Raw genomic sequence first — 17,594 nt, 5'->3', positions numbered from 1 at the left:
AATACAAGCCACAGTGTAACCTCATTGACATTGATTTTTTCTCAATAGAATTTTCCCAAGATTCATGTCTGCAGAAATAGCTTCAGTAATCTTTTTTTTAAGTTGTACAATAAATTGTATTGAACAAAATATGCAAAAATCAAAGTCAATCTTTTAAAAGAAAGAATTTGAAAGTCCAGAGGTTTCAAGTATTTCCTTAACTATTTAGCGTTCTGTCGAAAACTCTGGTTAGTTATTTAGGGCTTTCGTGAAATTCTTGGTATTACATGAAACAGAGACTGGAGTTTGTAAAAAAGCGCTCAGTTCCATCTACCGAAGCATTGCGATTGGACGACAGTCGATCAATATGTATACCCATGAAGCATTGCGACAGTATCCTCTCAACACAGAAAGGTAGTTGTGCATATAATATACAGTATATATCAGCATATGCATTTGTGTGAGTAGTACAAATTCTGTCTTCCCTCTGAGCCGTAATAAGGAAAAGGCTGTTATTTTATTGACACAAAAACACAATGACAAATTCTAGAACAGTTACATCATTTTGCAGGATTGGGATTAGACCAGAGTTAATATTCCTTACCATAATCCACATGCTCTTAACATACCCTAGCCTATATAATTGTTCCTTCTAATATCTGTGCCTATCTTTTGTTGTTTTTTATTACCTGCATCCATCTATACATTTGAAAATTTCTTATATTATCCTATAAAACTACAAGCTTGTGTATAGTTTGATGATGCCCAAGTTTGGCCCTTGACATCAAATGAAAAAGGTATTTGTATCATGTGCTTACATTCCCTAATATACACACTTTGCATGACTTTGCATGACTGACCTTTTTCACACCTTAACAGATGAAGGAAAATACTACTACTGTGTTTTGAAATTATTTTGTCAGTACTTGAATAATTATTTAAAAAACCACAAAAGTCTGGAACTCATCAATAAACTTCAATTATTGCACTCAGTGAACTGAGCTCTGTTACACATCCATAAAATTTTACCTTTTGAAGAAAGTACTTAATAGGATACATCATTAGTTTGAGGCCCTGTTGGTTGTCGAAATTTCAATAACTTAAGATACAGCTCCTACTGTGCATAAAGGCTAATGTTTTACATACACTTTGATTAATCACGAATTCTCGTGATGTGAACTGTTTAAACTGTAATCTTCAATCTATCGGGCGTCTACAGACCTCAGTGACCTTTATCTTGTCTTGTAAGTAAACTAACTGTATTAATGGACAGTTCAAGTAAAATTACCGTCAGTATTAAGACTAAAGCTGAAAAATGCGTTTTACAACGCCCCGGTTTCTGTAGACTACAACTCATGATTGGGAGATTTAAAAAGAAGCTGCTTGAATTTAGTCTTTTTCTGTATCTGTGTACTTGGACGATGCAATTGTTATATGCTTATATATATATGCTTAATCGTATGTAATTTTGGCAACTTGACTGTTTAGACAAAAGTTGTCATAATGGATTCTACCATACCGAAAAGCATTGCATAGCTATAATAAACCATGTTGCTTATGGTATCATTGTGTTATGTAGTACTTGCATAAACCATGTATTTTGAAAAGCGTTCATTTCGTTTGAAAGCAGATTACCCGTTGTGTCCAATGTAAAGTAGAATATTCTTTAGAAGCTTTCTAGACATCTTTACACACTGATTACGCCACATGGAAGAGTGCGATAACAGTTGTACTTACTGTATCTCTCTAACAATCGCAACCTAAACATTGCAACATTGACCTGATTAGGGTCACTCCATCTGCGTCGTGAACTTACTAAATTTAGAAACAGTATGAAGTGTCTGAGTTAATTTTAAAGCAGAATAAAGTACTGTGAAACAGCAGCCGTAGCTGCAGGCGTTTAATACTGCACGTTTATAATTTTAAGGATAATTAATCTACCGTGATTCCCACCCTTTTTACACATTCTAGTTAATTTTACTGCAAAATGTGAAACTAATCAAATCTCGTCTCATTTCACAATCGGATTAAATATCACATGTTTGGATACGACAATGCACAGTGACCTGACTTGAGTTTATCACGCCGGAGAATCATGCAAACACACCCAGTTAAAAACTAACTCCTCTACCTGCTGCGAGACGCCACGCCTGGCGCCGTCTCCGATCACACGCTCGAGGCCGGCTTATTGATTTCTATCACGTGCACAATTCCGGCCGCGTTGCTTGTCCATCCAATCGGTACTCAGTCTTCACGTGATCTCCATGGGAACGTCACACGCGCAAGGAGCTGAGCCTGAGTCAATGTGGAGGAGTTCTTAAGCATGGCTGCTAAGGTAAGTTTACTTCTGCTAACACCGATTGCAAGGAATCGAGTCTAATATTTCATTGCATCAGCTGTTGCTGTTTTAACACGCGAGACCAAGTAAGTCTCATTTTGAAAGGCACGAACGCAGCTTTCATCCGCCCGAGAGGATGCTGTGCAGTTTGGGTTCAATGACATTGTACTGAGACATCAGGTCACATTGTGAATATACTGTAGCAGACAGTGTACTGGTGTTGCCGTTATGAGGTTTGCAGAGCGTTTTAGTTTTTATTTTTGGTACCCAGTCGAAATGCTTACACGATGCACAGCAATTCAGATGTGTGTGTTGTTTTTTTGTGCTACGTGTGGTGCTGTCTTTGGCATGACAATGCCGGCACGGTGACAGGATAAGTCTACTGTGCTCATAACCGTCCAGGACTTGATTTACAAAGTTATTCAGGAAAGAGCCGTACGATTCGGGAATAAAAGAGTTCAATGATCTTGCATTAGGGGTTGTAGGTCCCTAGACGTTAATATTGTTGTCTTGAATTTATTTGGCAAAGATTATTTTTCTCCAAGGAAAAAAAAAAACAACCTTCAGAATAACAGCTTGGTCAATTTGAAATAGGACAAGGGAGTGACCACTTCCAAAGATTGTCCCTGCCAGACACTCTTTAAGCTTCCAAACTGTGGTGGGTGTTTTGATGTTTATCAGCCTGAAACACCCATGAAAGCATCCATCAAGTTTGAACATGTCCATTGAAATGTCAGAGCTGAGGTGAGGCTAGGGTCGCCCTGGAGCAAGAATGAGCAGCCCTGGTCCTGGAGGGCCAGTGTATCTGCAGGATTCCCAGCTCTCTGTAAACCAGTAGTACCTGAAGAGCTGGGAGAAGCTGATAAATGGGTCCGGTTAAACCAGTAACCAGCTGGTTTAGCTGGTTTAGTGCTGGGTTGGAATGAAAACCCACAGTCACATGGGGCCTTCAGGACAAGAACTAGACACCCCTGCCCTAGACACTGAAAATAGTTCCATATGATTGAAGAAAGGTTGAGGCAGGGGAATCGAGCACAGAGTTTTATTGTCTTGAGTCAACAGCTGAACAAACCCTGATGAAGCTCCTAGGGTAGTTTTTCATCTCTCTGTTGTGTCGCATACTGTAGATATATTCTGATAATCTCCCCGAATGCAGCGATGTCCCGCAATTTTTAAGGGTAACTAGAAATCTCGAGGGTCATTATTTTCACATTTTAATTGTGATAAAACCAAGATGAAGAGGGTGAGGCCAGACGAACAGTTCATTATGTAATGTGCTAATATTCAAAGTGCCGTTTCAGAAAATGGAAAAACAAAATCCGTTACTGCCAGTTAACATACAGTACTACGCACTGTTTTTAAATAATAGTTTCTTATGGAAGAATTTGGCAGCTTGTTAACCTTTAAATCTTGCAGTTTTCATACCAGCCGAAGGGGATGCGAGCAGAGAATGAGAGACTTCTTCCACTCTTCGCATGTTATTTATTGTCTGTGTACAGATGTCATATGAACCGGTAAAAAGCAAACAGAACGGGACTGTAAATTAAACACAGGATTAAACACAGAGCACGAGAAAGGTTACCACTGGAGCAGGCCGTTTTCCCTTCTAGCCTGTTTGGAAGTTAGTCGTTGATTGATCCAGGGATCTCCGCCAGCCTCTTCCTGATAGAAGCCAGGGTGTCGGCTTTCATAATATGGTGAGGGAGCTTGTTATAGACTTCCAAAGCTCCTGTTGTAAATACGTTCCTTCTGGTCTCAGTTTTAAATGCACTTCCCTGCGATTTCAACTATGTATCATAACATTCTGTTTGCGCTTTTATTGCTTTGTTTATAATTCATTCTTAGACCAGTACTTGGGTCTAAAAGGGGGGCGGGAATATGTAACATACTGTGCTGTCATGTTGTTGAAGCCGAAACCTGGGCTTCTTTCAAGAAACGGTCTGAAGAAGGATCAGTTATCTACTAGCTATCAGTTAACTATCGGTGTGCTGAAGGGCCTGCTCCTGGCTGTAAACTTTTTTGTTTTCAAGTATCTCTCCAAATCCTTTCTGTTGAATTGAGGTCTGGTTATTGGGCTACTCACGCAACTCGTTTTTTGCTGTTTTAGCAGAGGACAGTCTTGTGTAGCTTTCGACTTGTACAAAGCTGTACATCTGTTCACAGCGGTGTTCCCCACACTAGCATTTCTGGTTCTTTCACGTTGTAAGTTAAAGCCACGTAAGCAATTATTTAGCAATTATTATAGCACTACAGTATATGAATAACACTGCATTCAGTTTATACGTCATGGTAGTCTGTGCAGCATGAGGCTTGAAAATCTGAGCTTCACTAAACTGTCCATTCTGCTCAGTCACAGCTGGTGCATGTGACAAGTGAACTATTTTGGTACAGCTTTCTTTTTGCTGCCCTGCAATGGCCTGGTGTCCCTCCTAGTATGTAGTTTCAACTTACGCCCTGTGCCTGCTGGGTTGGGTTCGGGCTTGACACAACCTTCTAAGGATAAGGCGGTTACTGAAAATGGATAAAAGGGTCCTATTTTGGCCAGCCTGAGGAAGGCAGATATGGCAAAACATTAGACAGGGGCGGTACTTTCAGTTCTCTGTGGATGAGAGAGGAATGTCTTCTTAATTCCATCCTTGTACTTTGCTGACTTTGTATAAGTGCACTGGGCTCCATGTGCAAGTCTTCCAGCACTTCTTTTGTTGAAGGCAAACATGTATAACATGAGCCTTGCTTAGGTTTGTTCTGTTCTTGAAGTGTTAGCCCACTTTTAGGGGCACTTTTCTAAAACTCCTGTAAAAAAATGTTCCACTCGTTGGTAGTCAATGGGTCTGTGATCTAGAAGCTGCAATGCTCTGGAGCTGTCCAGATAACATCACTGTTGGAAAGATCTAAGTCAACAGCAGTTCCCCAGTGATATGGTGCCAAATGTAGTTGCAGATCAAAGGAAAGCTCAGTCTGTAAAGGTCACTCTAGCCCAGTGGATGATAAAACAGAGCTGAGGAAACCTTTATCAGTTCACAGTTTAGTTTTAAACCATTTCTAGTTGTCCATGACTGAATTTGAGTAAAATATTCTTGTGTATCCACCTCTGCTTATCCCTAAAAATGATGCACAGTGAATCAGTCATTCATAGGTGGAACTGAGATTGCCTTGATGATGTGACAGAAAGGCAATATGTTAACCACATACTTAACAGCACATATATAGATTATGATATAGAGACTTAATATTGATGTGGCATATATGTTTTATGTGTATTTGCTTTTATGTTGTAATTATTTTGAATCCTTATTCCAGTATTTGATTATTGTCCCTGTTTAACTAACCTTGAAGGAGACAGCTGTGCAGACAGCATAGCTGACATGCAGTTGTGATTACTGACTGCTTGCAGTTCCTTCTGTGAGATAAGCTGGTGATACAGTTGCTTGTTAAGACTTTCTTTCTTGAAAAAGAATGTTGAGCTTGTCAGCATTTGTAGTGAGTTCAGATTAATTATAATCTGATATAATATACTCTTTATTTTGAGTGGCATAGATGCATATTAAATTGATATGCTGCAGACAACTGAGACATTTTATTACTTTCTATTAACATTATAAATGGCTCACCTGCAGAAGACTGTATTACTCAGGTATTCCCCAGGTACAGGTGAAGCAGGTGTGCTACATCACAGGTCATCAGTCCGTCCATTTTCAGACTGCTTTATCCAGTACAGGGTCATGAGTGAGCCGGAGCCAATCCCAGCAAGCGAAAGGCTCAGGCGGGGTTCACCCTGGATGAGACGCCAGTCCATCACAGGGCGCACACAGACACAAACACACACCTGCTCAGGAAGTCTGGGAGGAAACAGGAGCACCCATAGGAAACCCATGGAAACATAGGGAGCACATCCAAACACCATGCAGACAGCACCCCAGGTCCAGAATGGAACCCAGGGCTCAAGTGCTGCGAGGCAGCAATGCCAACCACTGTGCCACAACAGACGGGCAATTATTTTCAGTTCCCATTCCAAACTTGAAAACCTCTTTAATTTTAATTTGAAATTAAAAATTTAAATTTCATGCATTAATTAGAAATGATGCATTAATTATCCAGCAGCCATATCACCCTGCAGCTCTCAACTGGCTACCCACTGAAGCTAAGCAGGGCTGAGCCTGGTCAGTACCTGGATGGGAGACCTCCTGGGAAGCTATGGTTGCTGCTGGAAGTGGTGTTAGTGGGACCAACAGAGGGTGCCCATCGTGCGGTCTGCGTGGGTCCTAATACCCTGGTATAGTTGCGGGGACACTATACTGTAGTGGGTGCCGTCTTTCGGATGAGACGTTAAACCAAGGTTCTGACTCTTGGGGGTCATTAAAGATCCCCAGGCATTTCTCGAGAAGGGTAGGGAGTTATCCCGGTGTCCAGGCCAAATTTCCCCCCTCGGCCTTTACCGTGGCCTCCAAATTGTCCCCCTGTATGATGGGCTTGCACTTGCCTAGCGATGGACTGGCGTCCTGTTCAGGGTGTACCCTGCCTTGCGCTCGTTGCTTGCCGGGTAGGCTTCCCGTGACACTGTATGGTATAAAGTGGTGTGGTAAACGACATGACATGAATTATCCTGAAATAAAAAATGCAACTGCCAATCAATGTAATATTAATTTATATCATGAAGAATAAAGCATTGCTAATATTTTTCAGTAATTTGTAGTATTGGACAGTTTGCATCAGGGTATTTTGTGTGCCACTTGTTTTTTTCCAGGCCAGTTAGGGAGTGAAGTGGTCAGATTAGTCAGTTAGTTAGGGAGTGAAGTGATCAGATTAGTCAGTCAGTTAGTTACAGTAGTTAGTTAGGGAGTGAAGTGATCAGATTAAATGCATGTATATAAACCAATCATTATCTGAAATCATGTGGGTTTAAGGAGCTGCTTTCACAATGACAGTACAAAGAGTTAAGTAGATTACTGTTGGGGTGAATGACTTAAATACAAACTGGTGATCTAGTCTGTGGTTTTGAAGATTATGGTGTTGACTTTTGCAGGTGGTTTTACCCAAGCGAGCTGATCCAGCTGAGCTGAAGTCCATATTTTTGAAGGTAGGTAGTAACATTCAAGTACTTACAATGGTGAAGAAATGTTTCAGCTGATATACTGTATACAGTTTTGCAGTTTAATACTGTAGCTGTGTGACAGCCTGACAATAATACACATTTTAATGCCTTTTGAACAATGTCACCCATCTTTAAACATGAGTTGCCTTAATGTGGAAATACTAGAAAACAATGGAGCATACACAGATGCTGGAGCTAGTGGATGTTTGGCCTTGTGTATTGTGCAGAGCCTGAAGCAGACACTCAAGCAGAAGACTGAAATTTCATGGGTCCGAAAGTGTTGTGCAAAAACATGATAATCCTGCTGCTCATTTTTAATATGTTTTAACTCCATATTAATGTGTGATATTGCAGTGTAACTAAATGTCCACGTGATGTGGCCACACCATCATTTTAAATTCTTCAGTAGAATGCAATTGAAATGCTTATGTATTTAAGCAAGTAAGTGGCAACATAACTTTAATCTGGAAGAAACGGTTGCATGTGTCAGTGTACCTTTTGCATTAGTGCAGTTTACAAAATGTTCTTTTTTAATCATGGCAAAAATCGTGTGGTTTAACTCAACATGCTTTTATTTCTCCTTTTAAAACATTTATATCTGATGCATTGTTGCTATAGTTTGAACTGCAATTAATATATAGGCCTATGTTAAGAGAATCACCAATATTTCAGTGCTTTTTTTAAAGGATTGTAAGATTTTTAACTTGAGCTCCGACAAGGCTCCTGTTTAGACACAAAACTTACTGTATTTACTTTTGCACAATGCTGAGGACCCTCTGCAAGCTGCATTCTTTCTTTGGCAGCTCTTGGCTGTCTGATCAGCAGGTGCTGGATTTAATTACAGCTGGCTTAAAACCTGTGTAAAAATATCAATAATGCAGGAAAGATCTGAAAGGAACTGAATATATTGAAAAGAAAAAAAATCACCTTTCTTTACTGTGTCTCCTTTGCAGTATGCAAGTATTCAGAAAAACGATGACCGGTTCATGTCCCCTGAAGATTTTGTCACTCATTTTCTTCATGCGCGCACGGACATTAAACTGTCCCTGAAGGCTGCGGAGCTGCTGGCAGGGGTTGTGGATCAGACAAAAGATGGGTAAGTCCTTCTGACCTCCAAATTCTGTAATTGTTGGGTATGAAAGTAAGCAGGCCGCTCAATTTTGGGGGCAAAATTAAAACTGCATTCAAAGCCTAGATTGTGAGCCCAGATGCTCGCTATAGCCCACGCTGGCAGGAATAGCTTTGGCTTGAATTAAATATAATTGAGGACTTGACTGTCAGGCGGGCTGTATTGTGCCTTCGTTCCTAATAGAGACCTCACAGCACAGCAACCTCAGACATCACAGTCTTTGTTTCTAGGCAACTGCAGCACAAGTGGCCGTGCGGAACAGGGAAGTGGTAACACAACTACAGCAGGCTTCAGGGGGCTGCAAGAGTTTGGCCACCCTAAGTGATGATGACAGTGGGGCAGGGGGCTGTGTCAGCAGCTGCGAATGAATGAGTAAAGGTTAATTCGACACTGACAAGTAGGAAGAAGAATCCCGAGGATGCTCAGCAGCCAAAACGTTGTGTTTCTTCTTTCTACTTCCACTACTTCTTTCTTCTTTCCACTAAGTGTGGAATTACACTTGTCATCATCATTTAGGAACGTCGGTCTCTGTTTAGATTTATGGTCACTTCTTCTTGTCTTGTTTTTCTTCAGGACAGGTTGAATTTGACAAATAGGTCTTAGGTTGTTTCTGCGCAGGTAGGTGTTCAGTTGTTGTCTCATGTTGCCTTTTACAATCCATTCCTTTTGTGTTCAGCACTTCCAAAGAAGAGACTCCGTTTCATCTGCTGTGAACTATGGTGTAAATGATTTAAACATGTTGTGGTCCAAATATAGAGGTCATGTCGTTCCTTATGGCAAGTAAATTTGAATGACAAGTAAAAACTTTAAAAAGTAAAAGAACAAAAAGTAAAAAGTAAAAGAAAAATTTTTAGTTTTCATTTTTAGTTGTTTAGACACAATGGGGTTGTTTGATAGAAACATATTTCCGGATTTGCAAGTTTAACTTTTCAACTCCCTGTCCAAACAGTGAAGGAGGAAACACTACTTTGTACTTTCATCCATAATGTGATTTTGCCTTAATCTAGATATTCATTTCCTTTTTTAATGATGTGATTGGTATAATATTTTTGGGCCATCATTCTACACACTGAGACCCAGTGAAGTGGTTTAGGCTATTTAGTTTTGTAAGAAATCCTCAGACTTCTATCCAAACTTTTCTAATGGCCTCACTTGCTAGGCTGCTGCAACATTAGCCATTGTAGAATATGGAATGAGATTTCTTCTCAAAATAGTGGTTTGCTGTAATTCATGGTTTTATTTTTAAGATTACAACAAATAGAACAGTCTGATTCCAGCATGACCTGACTATGTCAAAAGAATAAAACATCAGACTTCATTTAAACATTAAAAATCTTCCAGCTATAATGTGTGCATTCCTGATAACAGTAAATCGTTCAAGACAGTAACCTGTAAGTGATGTCGGATTGGTTATGCTTAGTGTGGTTTGTCTAGCCAGGCTAAAAAGGATGGATTATCCAATAGCTATATTGTACAGTAAATTGTGTCATTTCATTTGTGAAATATTGGATTGAAATGTGCTGTATAGCTGCTATAGTACTAAACAGAGACAAAGGGTAAAGAATGAGAACCTTTATCCATAAAGAAAGGCTTTTCAGGTGATTCTTTTCAATGGACTATTTCATGTACATTAATATGTATGTTTTTAATAATACATAATGATGGGCAATAAATTGTTGGAGTAAGTCAGAAAGAAAATGCGTTACCTTGGCAACTACCTGTGTTCAGCACAGAGCAGAGTGCATGTGGTCATGTTGCACACATTATTAAAGCTTCTTTAAACAGAAGGAATCACACATGCACTGTAATTGACTGTAAAAAATCGCTATTCAGGTCCTGCATTGTGTGAATCATAATACAGATAAATGCTTGCATTACTGCTATTAGGGTATAAATCTATTAGGAATCATGGGCAGACCAGTATCTAAACATGGTCTTAGAGGACTGAAAATAATAAGCTCAAAAATTGCTGGTTTAATCAGCCTAAAGAGTGGTCTTCATTTGAATGCAGCTGGATTTGGCAGTGTTGATCTTTACAATCTGTCCTGAGCTCTTCCCATATGTCAGCCTCCAGAAATTTTAAGATTTCTCTGTATTATTTAAGTAAAAAAAATGTAGATTTGAATATCCAATATTATAGCTATTATTTATTTTGAATAGTTCAGGTGGGTAGCTGCGTCAGCATGCGTAGGCTGCAAAGGCACAAGTAATAGGTTTATTCCATGCTGAAAAGAGAAGACAGAAAACACACCTGAAGAAGGCTCCACAGCCGAAACGTTGTGTTTTCTTTCTTCTCTTTTCAGCATGGAACAAACCTATTACTTATTCCTTTATTTTGAATAGGCAACTGATTAATTTTGAAATACAAATAGAAAATGCAAATGTTTTGCAAGGTCTGAAACTTGAAAACATAATCAAACCATTTATTAATAAGTACTTTCCTGCACAGTTTAAAACAAAACGATTATTTTTTGGCTTTCTTACTTAGAATTAACAAGGAGTTATAAACATTCAAAATTATTTTTTTTTCTTTCTCATTTAGACCAACCCATGATTTCAAAATGCCCAGATCTAGGTTTTCTGCAGGTCACATGAATTTGTGATGAAGGCTTTGCACACTGGGGGGAAATTGCAGAATAAGGGCTACATGAAAGAATGGTGGCTCATTGGAAAAAAAAGTGGTGAGGTTTTTTTGTGCAAAGCATTAGAAAAAAAATAAAACCGAATTGCGATAAATGTATTGTTTGACAAGGTCAAAATGAAATCAAAAGAAAGCTGTTTTCTTTTAGGAAAATTCGATTTGATATAAATGGTCTTTGTCTTGCCTGGTGTGGGGGATGAAGACCCAGTATCTCAAGGGTCACTAACTGCTCCTCCTCTCTGAACTAGTCATTATTCACAGCTATTATAATAATGGGTATAACACCTCTGACTCTGCAGACTCTCCTCCTGATGTTGCTATGGTGCTCTAAGCATACGTTCCTGTACCATTAGTAAGGAACATGCTGTAAGTATTGTGAGGGTGTGGAACAGGCTACCCAGCCATGCCCTGGTTTCTTTTAGCTAGCATAAAGCAAATATACTATTTGAGTGAGTGCATATATCATTAAACAATGTGACAGAATCGTCTGAAGTAATTCTGCTGATTTAAAATGAATTGCTTCCATACACAGGCCATGGAAAGCCTGCATGTGATATACAGTATGCTGTGCACTGACAGACCTGAGTGGAAAAGGGCAAATAATTGAAAAGTCTGGGCCGTCACCTTGTTGCTGCCTGTGAGGTGCGGGGAGAGGTGGGTTTAAGGCAGGTGCTTGAATTACCTCTGGGCAGGGACCACACGAGTGACAGCGCGGAAACTAGGAAACTCGCTCGGATGTGTTGTTATTCCTTTTTTTCTTCTTCACTGATGTATGCAAGGCCTGTCTGACTGCTGATCCAGCCTGCATTTGATCATATCAAAAAACCTGGCCAACATTTTGGGCAGGCGAGTGCAGGGTGCAGGTAGCAAAATCACACTATTAATACAAAAGTGAAAACACCGAGCTTGAAGGACACTTCTGAAAAATGCTTTGGAGATAAGACACATCATTTCCGTCTTTTAGACTATGTGAGAAAGCAATAAAAAAGCAAAGAGTGTTAGGGTATATACTTAAATGCATAATATTTAAAACAAAGCACAGTTAAAAGCATAAAACCTAAATCAAATAATGTTATGGTAAAAATTGAATAATGCCCTGGTAAGACCTCATTTAGAATACTGTGAACAATTTTGGTCACCCCATTCCAAAGGAAATATTGCTTCGCTGGGGTCAGTTGCATTGCTGGGCTTAAGGAGATGTCCACTACAAAAAAGAAGAGTTTAATCCCTGTAGTCTCAATCTGAGAAGACTGTGAGGGGGACCAAATATTCAGAATCCTCAAAGACACGGAGAAAGTCAATTCAGCATACGCCTTGTGTGTCCACACTGAAACACAAACCAGAGGTCACAGGTGGAAATTACATGGGCCTCTGCGGCCAGGAAAGAGTGAGGACGGAAGGTAGTTCTTTACCCAGAGCGTTTGGGGAGTCTGGAACAATCTACATAGCCCATGTTCTGGCATCCAAAACCTTAGCCCTGGTTTCTTTCAGGAAACAGCTGGATGAGATCCTCAGGTCGATCGCCACTAGCTGCCAAGTGGGCAGGATGGGCTGTGCGGGCTCCTCGTGTTTGCAACCTTACTTCTTATTCGGTGAGCCTGGGATGTACATGTTCTTGAACAAACAGGAAAACACGATTGCAGCTGAAGATCATTTCCAGGGATCATTATTATTTTTTTTAATTCGGCTGCGAAGAGTGTTGGGGTCTGCGCAGCGAGACTCTTTGAATGAGCTGTTGTGTCCGTTTGCCAACACCATCCATAACCCTCACGCTGCATGTGAAAATCAGTGGTGAAGTAGGAGGGCAGTGTATTCCACAGGAGGCGGAGCACGCTGCACGGTATTTCTTGTGTTTTCGTGACATTTTGTTTGAAAGCTCTTTTGAAGGAAGAAAGCCCTGGCCTTTGAGGAGTTAAGACGTTGTAAAAGACATCATGCAGGGAAAATAGCCATGAATGGCCATGAAGTCCACTCAGTAATGTCGGGCATCCATGGCCTTTAATGCAAGCACTCCCAGAAAGGTTTCAGCAGGGCCTGTTCCCCTGGTTGGCAGTGATAAATCTGTACAGCAACACTGTATTATTTCTGGTACATAATGCTTTTTATTTGTTTTATGTATTTATTTTTTTATAGTCATTAGTATTAAACAGCATAGAAGAATAACACGAACCACATTAATAATAAAAATAATAATAATTGCTTACACTTATATAGTGCTTTTCTGGACACTCCACTCAAAGCGCTTTACAAGTAATGGGGATCTCTCCCAGGATGCTGGGGTTACACCCCTATTCTTTTCACGAAACACCCTGGGATTTTTAATGACCACAGAGAGTCAGGACCTCGGTTTTACATCTCATCCGAAGAACAGCGCCTGTTTACAGTATAGTGTACCTGTCACTATACTGGGGCATTAGGACCCACATGGACCGCAGGGTGAGCACCCCCTGCTGGGCTCACTGACACCTCTTCCAGGAGTAACCTTAGTTTTTCCCAGGAGGTCTCCCATCCAGGTACTGGGTGCCAGTTGTGAGTTGCAGGGTGATATGGCTGCTGGCTGCTGGTGGTATGGCTAAATTCAAAAGTGTTGTTAGTGGTGATGGTGGAGGTTCATGTTATTTCTAAGTGATCAAACATAATTCCCCCCCAGAAATCTGAGTGTTATGTTTGCACACCATCATATGTGGCCTAATGAAATACAGAAGTTTCTTTACATTTGTAAAACACATTCACGTTCTGGTAGTGTGGCAGTGAGGGACTGTCCAAGCAGCACCACCACTGGGCTGATTAGAAATTGCTTGATGATTCTTGTCTTGCTGTACCAGACGTAAAACACCTGAGCATTACCTGACACCCACAGGGCTGTATCATTTTCCCATGAGTGACACTTTAGCTTCACTGTTTCTGTCCCGCACAGCGGTGTCAAAGAGCATGGGAATGCCTCTATCATTTTCCATTCCCATTGGAAAGTAGATGAATCGGCACGAATAACACTTTCCCCCTTTTTAAAAAAATGGGCATATCCATTCTGTTTTTACACCATCCTGATTTTTAGTGATCTTGAAGTCGGCTTCTTAAAGACCCTTTGACACAGGACATCTGGACATCTCGCAAAATGAGCCACCTGACACCATAAGGGTGATATTCCTGCAAAACTGGGGCTTATCCATTCCCCAGCCAGACCAAGAGTAATGAACAATTAATGAGGGTGTTCAAACTGCTTTCTCTGTGAATTGACTCATCTCCAACGACGGCCAAGATTGTCAAAAAGTTGAACCAAATCTTTTCTGTTGTGATAAAATAATAGCCTAGTAAGAAAATTAACATGCTGCTTGCATCTGAACTATACTGTATTTTGATTAAAACTGTGCCCGTGATTCTGTTCAGTACATGCTCAAACCATTTAAGAATTTCCTGTAGCAGAAACCATAACAAAATGTATGAATTAAAATATTATATTTAAAATCAAACATGTACTTCCTGGTTCTCTGCCACATAAGCTGATTGGTTGAAAGGTATTTTAGAGTGATTTTGGTAACTGTGGTCTTAATTTACTTAATACTAAACAGTGTTTTTGTGATTTCAGGAGTAAGGCAGTATTAATCAGCCATCATAAATTTAATCTCAGATGCAGTCAATGTAGAACAATGCATACATTGTGTATTTTTGTATACCATTTTCAGTGTACAGATTTACAGTGTTATAAGTTTCACTGAATATTCTAACTGAAAAACAATCACTGTACTTTGCCCAAACACACTTTCGTGGTTTCAAGTATACAGTTTCTTTGGATATGTCACTGACAGAAGTCAGTTCTTGATTCATCAAGAAAAAGTCGAACACAGTCTTAATGCAAATACTGTGTGGTAAGTGATAGATTGACAGTTGTTTGCTGACTGAAGGTATATTCCAAACTTTACATTTAGTAAGAAAATTTCATAATGCAGACAGGTCTTTAATCTTCAGTTGAGTTATTGTTTTAGGTTTTTTATTTCAGTATTGATGGATGTAGTTGAACATATAAGGTGCACAAGCAAGCAGTATATGGTCCTTCCTTCTGCTCCTGCTTTCCTACTTCTAATAATTACAGAGCAGTATGGGTCATATTTTTAGAGAATTAATATTAAAATACATTTATGTAAATCATTTTCATTTGACACAAAATGTGTCCATGTGACTTGAGACTTGGAGATCAGCAAAAATATGACCAATGTTCATTATTTTTTTCAGTGTTGTTTTCTCAACCCCCGCCAAAAACAAAAACAAAAAATACATAAGCTTTGTAATTGTTCTAAATTATTTCACTGTTGCTAGTTTAGTGTTAATAATGCATTACTTTTACTTCACTGTGTGCATCATTCTCATGCTGTAAGCGTACAACTCAATTTCAAAAGTAACAATTAGTGTAGCCACAAAACATAATAATTGCTTTTTTGGTAATTGAAATAAATTAGAGATGCATGCTACTGAGCCTGTTCATTAATATTGACCTCTCATAATGATTGTTTCCATTTGTGAGATTTTTAATGGAGTTCAGACAACTTTGAACTGAACTTAAATAAATAACTGACTGCCTGGTTTGCTTTTGTGGTGCCTTTTTCACTGCATTAACTGATTGAAAATCTAAATACCTGTTTATACTCAACCGGTAACCTGTTATGTCATTACGAATCCATAATAGGTTTTTTGGGGGACTTAGAGTAATTTACAACATTATGAGAATTGAGTTCCCAAGATTTATTCTGTGTAGGAATACCCATGGCATGGCACTTACTAAGGATCTGAACTGGAGTTCATTTATTTTTGTGGTCATGAAAAACAAACTCCGAAACCTGCAGTTTATGAAGATAAGAACTGGACCAATATTTTGGTGTTTGTAGAGGTCCTACGTGTATTTTTTTTATTCTTTGTTAAAACATGCTCTTTTCTGACTTCTTCTATCGGAATATTCCTGTTGTTCCGTGTCGTATGTATGGAGTGCTTTTCATAAAGCATTGTGAAGTCAAGTGAAAGTTTTATATGAATACCGGCCGTGAGACCTGATATGTTAAAATAATTATGTTTTAGTTTTGTTTCTAGCATTGGCCATAATTAGGGTGCTAGTACATCAGAGATATTATCAGAATAACCTTAAAAAAACTGTGCCCAGCTCACAGGTCTACTAATTTATATTCACATTCATTTTACTGCCATAGGTTCTTTTTTGTAATTAATTTTTATGGTTTTACTACCATAAAAATGACAAGCCCTTAGCTCTTAAAAAGACTTTACCTTACACGATAAAAGTATTTTTTTATGCCATGAAAGTATGCTGTCATAAAAAAAAGATTTCCTGTCAGTGAAAGAACATGGACACGTACGGTACATCACAGAAACTGGAAGAAACTGATTTGATTTTATGTAATGGAGTTGCACAGATTTGTTAATCAATAGAAAGATCATTTGTATGTGTTATGAGGACTGTCATTTGAAAGTGCCTTTTACAATTGAATGTGCAATATAGATTCAACCATACCTTTCACTCCACAGCACATCTGTTATGTTGTTTTTCTTCTTTCTTTCTCAGTAATAAGACTCACCTTGGCCCAAAATTGTTGCTTTATGTCTCATAGACCTTATGGTCATTTTGCCTTGTGTTCATTCCTTTAACATTGTAGAATTGTTTTATCTAAATATAATTATATTCTTTACATAGTCCTTACATGTACACGCTGAGATGTGAAAGACAACAGTCTTGTGCAGTCAGAGGCTACATGCCTGCAGATAACCTCTGACAACAAATGGCACAAATCGACTCTGATTTTTCCCTCTTGTTTCCTTCTCCCTCTTTCAGGATGATTTCTTTTCAGGAGTTCCTGGCGTTTGAGTCAGTGCTGTGTGCACCAGATGCCCTGTTTCTGGTTGCTTTCCAGCTGTTTGATAAAACAGGCAATGGGGAGACAACTTTTGGTGAGTACCTCTGTATGTGATAATGAGCGCGTCCCAAGTACTCTCAAACGTATGAGTGCTTGCGCAGCACAATATGAACATTAGATGCCTTTTAAATGTGCAGCTGACATGCGCCACTCTCTATAATTATAAATTTAGCAGGATATAGACCCACTAAAGAAATCGGCAGATATTTGTCCAATGTGTCTCTTCTCAGCGTCTTTGGGCTTAGCAACTCTGCCATGATGTGAAAAATACTGTACATGTCCTTGTTATAAAAACTAGGGGATTACAGGTTTAGAAACAAAAATAAAATTAAAGCACAGGAGCCACCTTTAAAAATTATATTGCACTGCGCTTAAACTGGCGGTCTCGCACACTGCCTCTCCCACTTTCCTAGACGATGCTGTTTATGTCATTTTCTCAGGGACGTACCCAGACCTGAGTCTCAGTAGGTAGTCCAGGACTGTTGTAACAGAAAAGCACC

At 39.4% G+C, this 17,594-nt stretch overlaps 1 protein-coding gene across 1 annotated transcript in view; it reads left to right on the top strand.

The window, feature by feature from the left end:
- Positions 1–7,334: 7,334 nt before the first annotated feature.
- The window catches only part of slc25a13 (solute carrier family 25 member 13), a gene marked incomplete at its 5' end in the record, with an annotated part of 47,299 nt that continues 37,039 nt past the window's right edge, over positions 7,335–17,594 (top strand). The window contains 3 exons of the mRNA XM_088928603.1: positions 7,335–7,394; positions 8,363–8,505; positions 17,013–17,128. Of these exons, the coding sequence (XP_088784729.1) occupies positions 7,335–7,394; positions 8,363–8,505; positions 17,013–17,128 (319 nt within the window). The remainder of the gene's footprint in view (positions 7,395–8,362; positions 8,506–17,012; positions 17,129–17,594) is intronic.

Source organism: Atractosteus spatula, chromosome 12, assembly GCF_055471065.1.
Source record: "Atractosteus spatula isolate fAtrSpa1 chromosome 12, fAtrSpa1.hap1, whole genome shotgun sequence".
NCBI lineage: Eukaryota > Metazoa > Chordata > Actinopteri > Semionotiformes > Lepisosteidae > Atractosteus > Atractosteus spatula.
The sequence above is the reverse complement of the archived record's forward strand: the minus strand, read 5'-3'. Positions and strand labels throughout refer to the sequence as shown.